At 37.1% G+C, this 13,969-nt stretch overlaps 1 protein-coding gene across 1 annotated transcript; it reads left to right on the top strand.

Moving 5' to 3' along the window:
- Window positions 1-950: 950 nt before the first annotated feature.
- LOC125504681 (integrator complex subunit 4-like) lies at window positions 951-12,869 on the top strand (the record flags this gene model as incomplete). The annotated part of the gene is given in 13 exon segments (XM_048667046.1): window positions 951-1,107; window positions 1,161-1,357; window positions 1,416-1,668; window positions 1,721-2,016; window positions 2,301-2,499; window positions 4,451-4,619; window positions 4,676-4,870; window positions 4,926-5,079; window positions 7,755-7,870; window positions 7,941-8,184; window positions 12,206-12,353; window positions 12,412-12,592; window positions 12,646-12,869. Coding segments are annotated over 13 exon segments (2,433 nt in total), but the record flags the coding sequence as incomplete, so codon positions are not given.
- Window positions 12,870-13,969: the final 1,100 nt, after the last annotated feature.

Genomic DNA, 13,969 nt, shown 5'->3' with positions numbered 1-13,969 from the left:
TAACAATAACACACGGAAAACACGGATTTCCGACTCGCGGGTTTAACTTCTTCTGCACCCAGGCGCGGCTGTCACTTCACTCTCCTCGTCTGGTTCTCGTCGTCGCTTATATCCTTTTTTTCCAGGTATTCCAGATAGTTCTAGAAATCTCCAGAACAGGTGCGAAACTTCCCGCTTGTCAGTGTCATATTTGACAGTAAATGGGGCCCAAATGGGGCTCCCATTTACTGAAATACCATGAATTTCGATCCCCCATTCCAAACGTGAGTACCCCAGGCCATTTCCGTTACAGTATACTAATATTATCTTCACCTGAAGAGAGCGATCGCGTTTTTAATGATCCTTTCTTAACTCAAATTCTTGTTATTGAAAAAGGCGCTGCCTATGGTCATTTTTCATTTTAGAAGCCGGTGAATTCGGAAAAAACTTTTGTTTGCTTTTTCACAGAACTGGAGGAAATTCAGGTAACAAAATCTTGAAGAACAGTTTTTTTATGCATAAAAAAATTGCTAATGCGGGTCTTTGAATCTTTGAGGTGCTTTCGAAAATATTCCTGTCCAAACTCGACAACAAGAAAAGATGAATGAAAAACGTTTTAGGCTTAATTTATTTTATTTAAAAAGTAGTCCATTTCTATATCCTGGAAGGGTAACTAAACCTCTTTTTGGCTGGAACTTATAATGGAAAAATAGAAGTTTGAAAAGGTTTGGTGGCCGGGAACATAAACAGGTAAAGTGCTTAAAAAAAATTATCAAAAGTTTTTCTAAACTATTAAAAAAATTAAAGCTACACCAAGACTATAATTTTAATCTGAAAAAAGGCTATTAAAAGTGTCTTCAAAAATACAATTTTTTTAGGTCTTCTACACGATTTATTTGAACTTTTTAATTACAAAAATGTTAATATCCTACACTAATTACGTCACGTGATTGCTGTCGAAAGTAACCTCTGTGATCTGTGGTTGCTGTCAATTTAACCTCAAAATCTGCACGGACGAACAACAAATGTTGTGAGATTGTTTGTATAATTCGATAATTAAGCCATTAAACAATGGCTGCAGTGTTGAAGAAGCGCGCCTTGGCCGAATACAGCCAGACCGTCACTCAGGTAGGCCCCGAATGCAAATTACTGCTGCAGTCATTTTAACCCTCTTCATTTAGGACGCGGCTCATTTGCCCACCAAACGTCTGAAATTGGTAAAGAAGCCCCTGCCTGGAGCTCCCAGCTCCCTTATAACAGTCGTCAACGCTTTAGATGAGTGCAAGACCAGTGACGAGTTTTTGCTGCTTTTACTCAGCATTTCTGACTCAATGCAAGTGGGATCTGCAGGAGTAATTGAGGTTCTAAAGAAACTAGTGTAAGTTAACCGAGTGTTTGAGATAATGCGTTCTATAGTTCCACTTTCCTTCTCTTAGTGAACATTTCAAGAATGAGGCAGAGTCAGCAGTGAGGGTGAAAATTTTAATGCTATTGACTGACATAGGGCTACAAAATGTATCTGAATGTGTCATCCTTGCTGAGGAAATAATAAACTTGATTAAGAATGATACTTCCCATAAAGTGCTGGCGCAGGGAATGAATGCCATTCTGAAGCTGGGCATGCTGGTGCCTGAGAGTGCGACCAGCTATCACCAAAAACTAGTTGATGTTGCCAAGAACTACTTAAAGGTAGTAAAATTCTCCTTGAAAAACGTTCAATGGTCAACTAGATTTGTTGCAGGACTCCCACCATGCAGTAAAGTGCAAGTGCTTGGAAATAATAGGCACACACGTGCCTTTATGTTCTGGTAATGATTCGGACAAGCTCTTCCATCTTATCAGCTCCTACTTCAACAATCAGGACGCCAGATTGAGAAGTCAGGCTTTCAGCACAGTGATCTTGCTCTACGAGAGGGGTTTTAAAGTGAACCCCAACATTTATGTGTTTGTGTCTGATGCCCTCAAAGACGACTATGAAATTGTGCGCAGTGTTGCTTTGAAGCTGATTTGGATCTTAGGCAATGCGTACCCAGATAAGTAAGTACCTATTCACACTCCGATATTTAAAAATATATTAATACTTTAAAGTTCAGGTTAACAAATGTCGTTTCTATCATTACTTATTTATTTATACACATTTTGTCTTCTCTGATCGACTGTTTCTGAAACATAGTTTTTGATAAAATCATGTAAAAGCTTCGAATCATAATCCTCCGATGGGATAATTGTTACTTTCTGCTTTGGATTTGATGGTGCAGAAATCTATTGTTCAGCATTGGCAGTTAAATGGTCAAACTAACATTTACCTTCAATGATTTCAGCGAAATTTTGGTGCCAGGAAGTGTGCATGAGATCCGCCTGATTGACGACGCTTTTGGAAAAATCTGCAATGGCGTCACCGACTTGTCCATGCAGGTCCGAACTCTTGCATGCGAGTTGCTTGGTACTATGAAGCAGATCAGCCCCAAATTCCTCACTCAAACGTTGGACAAAAAGCTCATGTCTAATATGAGACGCAAGGTATGAGGTTGAACAGTTTTTTTTAGTTTAGGTGCTTATCAATTCATCAAATACACAAAATAAAAAAACTCGCTTGTTTTCCATGTTTTAAAGATTCTACATGAGTAGAAAACCTGAGTTTTCCACTCACTCACGGTTTTTGATCAAAATTGGGTGAAAAAGTTTGAATTCGTGAAAGCACTTGAAAAGCCAATTTATTTACGGATCTTCATAATTTTACAGAAATGCTTTCCATTTATCAAGAGATTATTTGATTCTATTTTACAGCGTATTTTCTCGTAAGTGGACACCCATTTTTGATGATTTTTTTGAAATTCTGACAGTAAAATAAAAAAAAGCTGTAAAAGTTAAAATTTTACATAAACTCGAATTTTTAAATTACAACACCCTATGTACCTTCAGACGGATCGATGCGATTTGAGAAATGTATACAGGTGACAGGTATTTAAGAAATGCTGTAAACGGACATTGTTGCATAATTTTCGATCTAGTTTTTCGCAAATATCTCAATTTTTGATAAGAATTATATGAAGAAACTCTTTTTTCTGTACTCCCTGAACCCCCGAGAAGAATGTTGCCAATTTTTTATTAATTTAATTAAATTTTATTGGTGTTTCAAATTCAAATCAAAGTAGCCTTGAAATACGACAATCAAAAGTCGCAGAAAAATGACAATATTTATTGCTACTAGAGACTAAAAAATTAAATAACAACAATGAGATAAAAATCATTGATTCTCTAGACGATCTCTCTAATCAATTTCAATTTTGTCTAAAACATTTTGAATGTATTGGTTATTATCCATATTAATATTGAACTGCATTCACTATTCTCATGCGTAAATCATTAACATTTGCTATTGGATTTTCATACACAATATGCTTTAAATAAGTCCAGAGAAAAGAATCAAGGGGCGTTAAGTTGGGGCTATTAGGGGATCAATTCAGATATACAAATTTTAATCTAAAAACGTTCCAACGGGTGAACGAGGTACGTAATTCTTCATCTATCTCTACAATATCATCAATAATTGTTTTTCTCCATTCTAAAAAGTGTTTCCAGATGGAACACGTCTCTGGGTGCTACAGCGCTTATATTCTTTTCTTGAGGCCCATGCAGTTGATCCGTTTTTCATTCACGATAAGAATGAGAAATATTTGCGTATAGTGTTTCGAGTACTTCGAATTTTAGTCGAGTAGGTATTTAGCACTGACATTTTTGATGGCGATTTCAACACGATTTCGATCTGATGCTATTTATAATTTTTAAAGCGCAATATATGTATAGAAAACGACTAAATAGCAATATATACAGGGTGATTCACACCCTTATGGACACAGAGCAGGGGCGTGTAGAGGACCTAAAAACAAGTCGAGTTTCCATTTAAGTGTTTCTTCTCAGGCCCATGGTTAACGAGATACAGGGTGTTAAAATTTCAAAAAAACTTCGGTATTTTCTCTTTAGCTTCTACAGTTTATGACCTTGGCTAAAAATAAATATGTTCAAAAGGGGTAGTTGAACCAGTCTTAGTCGGAAAGCACGGGAGATCACTTCTCCCACTGCCTCATTGCCTTTGATAATGTCCACCGCAGTTGAGGACGAAACGTCAGGAATAAATTCCCATGGACCTCGGCTTCAAGGCCCGGAAAATATTTCTAAATGTAATTTGACCGGCCGTGAAAGCCTTCATAGTCTGATAATATATAGGGTGTTCCATAAAAAATGCTTTATATCAACTTTTAACATTTACGGCTTTCAAGTTTCTATTTTAACTTTAGATTTAAAAAATGCAACTAATAGTGAACAAGTTTAGTATCCACCACTTGAACCTTTACAACTTGCTATTTTTCGAATTTGTTTGAATTGCAAGTTGTGCACTTGCACCTTGAAAACCCAATTTTTAGTCAACATCTACTCCAATAAACGCATTGCTTGATAATATTTTCTACAGAGGACAGCCCATGAGCTGGCATGGGAAAACGTGACCAGTGGCGAATGGGCGAGTGGAAAGAAATGGGCGGACGACGCCCCCAAAGAGCTGCTAAAAGCCGATAGCATCAGCTTGATGAGCAGTGGCGCTTGTGGTGCTTTTGTGCATGGACTGGAAGATGAATTTTTAGGCAAGACCTGCATTCAACTAAATAATTCCCCGTGTCTTATTTGCTACGATTTGTAGAAGTCCGATCAGCAGCAGTAAAGTCGCTGTGTCAGCTCTCGATCAGTAACCCCCATTTTGCCAATATGGCCCTCGACTTTATGGTCGATATGTTCAATGATGAGATCGAAGACGTGCGCTTAAAAGCCATAGACAGTTTGCGGGAGATTTCCGCGCACATTATTCTGCGAGATGATCAGCTGGAGACCATTCTGGGTGAGTAACAGGCCGCACTGCGTTGGAAAATCGGACAATTGCATTTGTTGTGCAGGAGCGCTGGAAGACTTTTCGCAGGAGGTGAGGGAAGGGCTGCACCGCATGTTGGCCACCTGCAAAATGTCCACGATGGGCGGCTTGAAGATGTGCGTGGAAAAGCTTCTGGATAATCTCAAGCGCTACCCGCAAGATAAACGATCAACATATAGGTGAGTACACACAAATGCCAACACTCCGTTTCATATATGCAAAAAAATGTTTTAATGTTAGTGTTTTCCTGTTTTTAATGTTAGTGCTGTTGAATTATCTGGTTTTTTCTTATCACATTTTTGTGTCGAGTGTCTATTTTGTATAAGTAGCAGACGACCGGTACACATTTAAAACCTATTTTGTAAGGTGCAAGGTGGATTGTAATACAGAATAATTCGCACACACTGTTTCCTGGCATCAGATCCAGTTTCGCCTTTAATTCATAAAAGTTTCAAAATTCAACTTCCAGCCACAGCTGCACATTGCACTAATTAGTTCACATTTGTCCCACATTAGCCCCATCTTTGTCCCGTCCAATACATCTTATGGACAGTGCAGAGCACCTAACAGCAAATTTTGCAACTTGAAGCCGCTGATGTCAGTGGAAGCCACTTGTTCCAAACGGGTTTTAAAAGTGCAGTATTTTTCAGTAGAAGATTTCCGGTTAGGTGCCCTGCACTGTCCATAAGATGTATTGAGCGAGACAAAGATGGGGCTGATGTGGGACAAATGTGAATTCGTTAGATTATTGTGAAGCAGTGGCTGCGAGTTGAGTTTTTCAACTTTCACGAATTAAGGATTGCTCTGGATTTGCTGCCAAAAATCAGTGTGCGCGAATTATTCTTGAGTTTTTTGTGGCTTTTAAGTCCAAATTTTTACCACATTTTTTTGTAAAATTTGCCAAATTTACAAAAAACCCATTAAAATCGGCAGCGGTTGTGGACTGTACGGAAAATGTATGTGGATATGGGATATTTTTGTGTCTCTAACGGCTATAAAGTCCAAATTTTTCCTTGATTTTATGGTTTAAAAATACGTCAAACTTCGAAAAAATATTCGCAGAATTCGACTCGAACTCAAAAAACTGCCAGTACCGCGTTTAGTGTTTATTTTACACAAAAAGTGAATACTACAATTTTCATGGCGATTAACCTCCCAGATCCACTGGAGTATTCAAAATTGCTCCAACGTTTTCGGTATTCAAAATACTTAATTTTTTCAAAAGCCCATTTTCAATTTTGTTTCAAAAACCGCTTAAGCTGGGCAATTGGAAACATTCCCACTGGTTGCCTTTTAACTGGCCAACAGAGTAAAAAATTTCTATCGAAGAGCGTCGTTTGGGAAAAAAAAATTAAAAATTCACCGAAAATCTCGACTCAATTTTTCCTCAAGTCTTTTCATATGGAATAATACATTAGAATCAAAGTTCGATTTTTCGAAAAAATCCAATAAACTGCGAGTAAAACGCTCAAATCGTCTTCAACTCAATTCAAATTCACATCGATTACTGTTTACACTTGCTTCCAAGCATTCCATAGAAATTTGTTCAGAATGTGCCGATTTTTTGAAAAAAATTGTACAGAATTCGACTCTAAAATCGAAAAAAGGCCAGTAGCTCGCTTAGTATTTATTTTACATGAAAGTTGCTGCAACGTTTTCGGTTTGGAATTTTTTTCATTTTATTAACCACTTGAAATTTTTTTCAAAAACCTCACATTGAGCATTTGTAAAAATTACCACTAGCAACCTTTTAACTTACCAAATTTTTCATAAGGAGGCACATTTTTCGACAAGTGGCTTCGTTTAGACGAAAAGAAAAAATTTTGAAATCCACCGAATACTCAACGGTTTACCCGATGGATTTTTCAGTGAAAAAACAAAATTGTTTCTTTTTTTTWAATTTTCCTTTAMGAGTGCTTCCACATGGACGTAATACATRACAAACTAAGTTTAGTTCTTTCGTAAAAAAAATCCCCAATAAACTAGAGGAGAAAACGAAAAAGTTKTACAGTCTTTTTTTCGTCGGAGTTTTTCGGTTCATTTGTCTGATCATCTGCCMTTATTGTTGGAGAGTTTCCTCTATAATTTTCTGATTAGATCCCAACCGCTGATTTTTAGTGGCATTTGGATTYTCCTTTTGTAAAATCATTCCATTGCARTAGCGGTGCGTGGTTTAACTCTTTGRGAGTGACCGAAGSTCAGAATTTTTYTGGACGRCAATCCTCAAAATATTACAAATTAAAGGATTTTATTGTAATTATTTTTACTATATTAATAGTTACTTGAATTGTATTAAATACAAGGTGSTTTAATAATGTAATAATTATTTTAAAATACCTCTTCAGGGAAGCTCAGAAAAACAATGGTTTGGGCAARTTTCAGCTTTCTTGCAATATTTTTGAAAGTAGTGGAAATTGCGCAACTTTGCACTGATTTAGCCGAGCTCAACTCTCTTACGGTTTACGAAATCCGTATGCTAACACCCTGTATTTCGGAAATGCACGAGGAAAGCAGCGCTTCTTAAAGCAGGTCGTGTTTGGGTGAAAAAAAATGTATTGATAATGCGCGCTTGAAGTTGTCTGGTTTCAAGTCGGTTTCTTGTATTAAAATGAATATTTTGGTGCTTGACGTTCGCAAATTTTAAATAATGTTCCTTTGTGTTTGATGTCCATAAAGAAACTGGCTATTTTCCTGTTCAAATAGGTTGTTTGTTTATTTGTCAAGACACAAGAAAAAACAGGCCAAAGCCAGGTGGGAAATGTTGTCGAGCTCCCAACTTAAAAAAATACTTCACTTTAAACATGTTGTTTTTTCGTGAATTCCTTAACTGATCTACATTGTCTTTTTTTGTTAGGTGTTTACAGAGTATAGGACGCAAGCATCCGGAGCTGGTGGTGCCGTTGGTGCCCCACTTTTTGAGTATCCACCCGTTTTGCGATATGGCTGAGCCAGATGTAGAAAATCCGCACTGTATCCTTTGATAACATTATCCACCAATAAAAATAGCGAAAATCGTGATAAACCTTAACTCTACCCCAAGACATTTGCCATTTGATTCTTATTCTCAATGCGGCTGAGAACTCTGGAACGATCATCTCCTTGCTGGAACCTCATACGTTACGCCACTACGCCTACCTGAGGGATACCATGCCTCAATTCGTGCCCGTTCTAAGCCTCTCAGAAACCACGGGTACGTCGATATCGAGGCAAATGTCTGTGGATGAGAGCTTGGCCTATTTGAACAACGTTATTTCGAATCTGGATGTGGCGGAAACGATGACCAGGTCAGTACACCCGTTTACAATCAGGCAAAGCACAGTAGCCAATGCTACTGTTGCAGTTCTTTTAAAGGTTAAATACCTTATACTGATATATGACCGGTAGCCTCCCTTAGCGAAACACCCAGTATAATAATAGTCTACGTGTTAAGCCTGGGTAACACAGTGGATTTTCAGGTGTTAACACACTAACCCCAATACACTCTTCGTTAAGAAAATTTTAGACTTGAAAAAACTGTTGCAGGACACATATGGCATTGCGTTTCTCGAGAAAAATTCTCAGAAACGAAAAATACTTTGCAAGTCCAAAGTTGTGGGTTCAGTAAAGAAGAGTACGCTCTAAATGTAGTGAAAATATCGAATTTTACTCATCATTAAGAAAATTTTGCTTAGGACTGGAAAAAGCTGTCGCGGGACACATTTTGCATCGCGTCTTTCGAAACTGAAATTCTCAGAAACGAAAAATACTTTACAAGTKCAGAGTTGTAGGTTCAGTCAAGAAGAGTRCGCTCTAARTGTCGTSAAAATTTCGAATWTYACGTTCATCRTTAAGAAAATTTTGCTTWGRACTGGAAAAARMTGTYGCGGGACAMATTTTGCATCGCGTTTTTCAAGACTAAATTTCTCAGAAACGCAAAATACYCTACAAGTTTARAGTTGCGCGGTCAGTAAAGGAGAATGCGCTCTAAATGTCRWCAAAATTTCCAATTTCACTCATCGTTAAGAAAATTTTGCATAAGACTTAAAAAAACTGTCGCGTTCTGCATCTAGTTTTTCGAAGCTTAATTTCTCAGAAATGAAAAATACTCTACAAGTTCAGACTTGTGGGTTCAGCAAAGAAAAATACTGCGGTCTAAACGTTGCCAAAATTTTGAATTTCACTCATCGTTAAGAGAATTTGGTTCGGACTTGAAAAAACAGTATCAGAACACATTTGGTATAACGTTTTTCGAAACTAAATTTCTCAGAAACGAAAAAATACTTTACAAGTTCAAAGTCATGGGTTCAGTAAAAAAGAGTGCGCTCTTAGTGTCGTCAAAGTCTCGAATTTCATTCATCGTTAAGAAATGTTTGCTTAGGACTTGAAAAAGCTGTCGCGGGACACATTTTGCAWYGCGTTTTTTTGAAAYTGAATTTCTCAGAAACGAAAAAGRCTTTACAAGTTCAGAGTTGTRGRTTCAGTCAAGAAGWGTGTGCTCTAAGTGTCGTCAAAAYTTCGAATTTCACTCATCTTTAAGAAAATTTWGCTTYGGACTTRAAAAAGCTATCGCGGGACACATTYTGCATCGCGCTWTTCGAAACTGAATTTCTCAGAATCGAAAAGTACTTTACAAGTTCAGAGTTGTGGGTTTAGTAAAGAARAGTACGCTCTAAATGTCGTGAAAATTTCGAATTTTACTCATCATTAAGAAAATTTTGYTTAGGACTGGAAAAAGCTGTCGCGGGACACATTTTGCATCGCGYTTTTCGAAACTGAATTTCTCAGAAACRAAAAATACTTTACAAGTTCAGAGTTGTGGGTTCAGTCAAGAAGAGTGCGCTCTAAGTGTCGTCAAAATTTCGAATATCACGTTCATCGTTAAGAAAACTTTGCTTTGGACTGGAAAAATTGTTGCGGGACACATTTGGCATCGCGTTTATCTAGAAAAAATTCTTAAAAATGAAAAATACTTCGCAAGTTTAGAGCTATGTGTTCAGTAAAGAAGAGTACGCTCTAAATGTCGTGAAAATTTCGAATTTAACTCATCGTTAAGAAATTTTAGTTTGGGCTTSAAAAAAACTGTTTTAGAAYAYATTTAGWATAGCGTTTTTCGAAACTAAATTTATCAGAAACGAAAAATACTTTACAAGTTCAGAATTGTGCGTTCAGTAAGGAAGAGTGCGCTCTAAATGTCGTAAACATTTCGAATTTCACTCATCGTAAAGAAAATTTTGCTTTGGACTTGAAAAAACTATTGCAGAACACATTTAGCATCCCGTTTTTCAAAACTGAATTTTGCAGAAACGAAAAGTACTATACAAGTTCAGAGTTGTGCGTTCAGTAAGGAAGAGTGCGCTCTAAATATCGTCAAAATTTCGAATTTCACTCATCATTAAGACAATTTTGCTTTCGACTTAAAAAAACTGTTGCAGAACACATTGAGCATCACGTTTTCTAAAACTAAATTTTGCAGAAACGAAGAGTACTCTACAAGTTCAGAGTTGTGCGTTCAGTAAGGAAGGGTGCGCTCTAAATGCCGTAAAAATTTTGAATTTCACACATCGTTAAGAAATTTTGCTTTGGACTTGAAAAAACTGTTGCAGAACACATTTTGTAACGCGTTTTTCGAAACTAAATTTCTCAGAAACAAAAAATACTCTACAAGTTCAGAGTCATGCGTTCTAAATGTCAAAATCTTTTCAAAAATTCACTCAAATGAATCCGCCCCAGCGTCCATTTTCTACCTATAAATGTTCAAAAAGTTCACTACCCTTTTTAAAACTATATTTCCTATCTAAAAACACGATTATCGACCGATTATCCACTGTCGGTAGCAAACTGAATATTCATCCACCTTTTCGATAAGAAAAATACACCGATATACGTGATAAACATGATTATTTAATCATTTGCATGTTCGATTTTTCGATGATTCATTGCTCTGCTCTTGCTTGGCAGTTCGATATTGTTGACGTTTTTGTTGAAAGTGCCTGTTCGCAGGGCAAAATTTCCAAGGACAAATTTCACGTTCCAACTTAACGAAAGTCAACAACAGAGAGTTTTTAGGCCCCTTAAAATTACGTTGGCCTTAAACGTTAAACGTTATCGTGATCATGCGCAGTGTTAAAAAAAAGAAGGTGTTTAGGCAAATAACGTTAAGTAAGTTTTTTTGTTTTTGATACCACGTGTGTTGCACTCTAAATAAAATAAACCTCACTTTATTGTTTGAAAAAGTTTGCAAGAAAAGCAAACCTAGTTTAAGTTTGCATTGTTATTAAACAAAATGTGGTTAAGATGGAAAAAAACATGGGCCCAAACAATTTTCACATAAAATCCGTAATTACGCAATAATGGCGTAAATTAATCAATGAAAAAGTCTTATTTAAATTTACAATAAATTTCTTACTCTATTATAACCGCTTATTTTATTAATAATATTAGAAATAAGTCAAATATGTCAACACCGTCGTGCTGCTTTTTAACGTAATGCTTATTAACGTTACCGCTACTCGTACGTAAATAAAGGAACACATTATCCTCTAATTACGTAAACGGTTATTTCTTGACTAATACGCATGCTCAGAATAACGGACAACGTAAAACGTGTTGCAATTAAGGGGCCTAAAAACTCCCTAACAACTAAACGAAAAACGCTCCAAGCGCCGGTCTTCCACAAATTTAATTTTACATTTAGAGCCGTTTATATTTGTCTGAATTTCACTCAGCTGCAGTGATTGATGCACAACAATGCAAACTAAAATTAAATTTTGTTTTCCTCAAAATATTGACTAAGCAAAAAAATCGCGAAGAAACACAAAAATAAAACTGTTGCTCAATTTCCGAGCGATGATAGAAACCAACGAAATGTTATTTAAAAGTTCAGAATTCAAGGATTATTCGCCGTAGTGAGGCGCGATGAGTGATAACTCACCAACTCACAGAGTGACATCAACTCAAAAGCCCAAGTCACACAGTGTTACCCAGGCCTACATGCTGGTTGCGTTGATTTAATGAATGGAATAAATGAAGTCGCAAAATAATTGCCTTTTGCAAAGCCTAGTTGCGTCACAAGCGAAAAGATGCGAATATTTGGATGATTTAACAGGTGTTAGAAGTCGATTAAATCACATAGTTTTTATTTGCGATCATTGCCGATGAAATATTTGTTATTACAACATGTAAATGTATGGACAAAAATAGTTCAAGTTTTTTGAGAAAAATTCACTAAATTTCGATTGGAGTTCTTTCTCTCTGTAGTAAGCAGAACTTTACTCTGATGAGCTTCTATGTTGGCGCACTCCATTCTAATAGTCTTTGTTCCTCCAGCATTCACATATCGCTGCTGGAAATGGCCAAAGAGCAACTGAACCGATTAAGTGAAATTGATGAATCTGTATCGGGCACCGCGCAGTTTACTGCACTGTATATCGGGGCTCAGCTGCAGATTTTACAAATTTTGGACCGGGGATTTTGGGTGGGTATTTTCGACGATTTTCCTAAATGCAGGAACACATCCAGCCATGCTATTTCAGGTAAATCCTGCCACGTTGGCCACCCAACAGCAAAACACGCTCAAGACCAATATTCAGATTCTCTTGGAATATTGCCTGAAGTTGCAGTTTTTTTTTGTTGGGTTGAACGCCGAAGAACAGTGCGCCGTCAAACAGTTCCGACTCAGAGCTTTGGCTCTGAATTTAGTCTATATTGTTAAAGGTGAGAAGAATTTCGAAATTCGCGAAAATCGCTCAATAGTAAAGGGATTTTAGGTAGTAATTCGTCCGCGTTGGCACCGTGCCATCACTTCCTCACTGCTGTAGAGGAAATGCAGAAGGATCTTTCGCAGAACAACATCCAACCAGATGGGTTCACATCGTTGGTATTTCGAGATTTGTCCCAGATCGAGGAACCAAAGCCGGGCGCAGTGTCGCGCATTTTAACGCCGATTTTGCTCAGCCCAAAAATTGCCAGCATTCCCCGTCCCAATATTAACGTAAGTTGTATATTTTTTTAAATTTAACATGAAGGTGTACTGTGTCAATCCTCTGCAAGTGTTTACAAGGGAGCACAGATAAAACGGAGATGTTTGCGAGATAGAAGGCATACATTTTGCGTCCATGTATTTGATTGGACCTGTTTTTCTCGATAGGGTTGCGTTAAACCTGTTGATTTATTAATGAATCATCAAAGGTCACCGCAGAAATGAAGGGAAAAATGGAAAAAATTGGTGATTCATTCGTCAGTCTAATCAGTTGAGAATAATTCAGTTCATAACAGTGTGCGATTAATGCGAAAAGTTAGCGCAAACCCGTTCCATAATTGTCTATGCCTGGTGTTGGTGCTTATTTTCTTATCAATAATACATGGTTTTCATAATTCCTTATGCGTCCGGGCATCGGAATTACTTTAGGAATCAGCCGTTAAATTGCGACCACTTTCACGCGTTGCTATAGCTGCACTTTCACTTTATGCTCTAAAACGAGTCAAATCGGCTAAATATTACATTTTTGTAGCTTAGAAGTCAACTAGCTCTTTCTATTGGTTATAAACCCCATATTTTCCTGTCGTGAACCAATTTGTTAAAATCATGATTATTGATATATGTGATATATATGAAATGACGAGCTGTAAATGCTCTACACAAAACAATCAATTTACTTACGATATACAACACGCCGTGGACCCTGCATGTTTCTTATGCCGAAGACTGGACCTATTTAGAGACGCCTCGAGCAAGGTAGATTTTATCCATGTTCGATATTGTGGTACATTTTACGATTTGGAAGGCATACATAAAAACAGGTAACCACAAATACGCTGTAAAACTTTGGTAACCCATCAAAAGGATTGACGCCAAGTTTTATMTGTGTGTAAATCGTCACTAGCAGAWGAAGAGAATTAGAAAATATGTCTAATTCTATAATCTTCAGGGAACGATAGATAGTTATCAAAATCGAAAAACAATGCCAGTTTGCATTATATACCATATTTGAGAAACACTTTTTTAAGGAAACGGGTGTTTAAGTTTAAACCTGCTTGTTCTCTTGGCTGGTAATCCTAATTGTGTAGATGACTGAAAAGAGTTATTGGGCG

This window comes from Dendroctonus ponderosae, unplaced genomic scaffold (assembly GCF_020466585.1).
Source record: "Dendroctonus ponderosae isolate FM_Combo_2020 unplaced genomic scaffold, Dpon_F_20191213v2 Dpon_F_20191213_506, whole genome shotgun sequence".
Taxonomy (NCBI): domain Eukaryota; kingdom Metazoa; phylum Arthropoda; class Insecta; order Coleoptera; family Curculionidae; genus Dendroctonus; species Dendroctonus ponderosae.
Note: the sequence above shows the minus strand (reverse complement) of the source record. Positions and strands in the feature narration are given on the sequence as shown.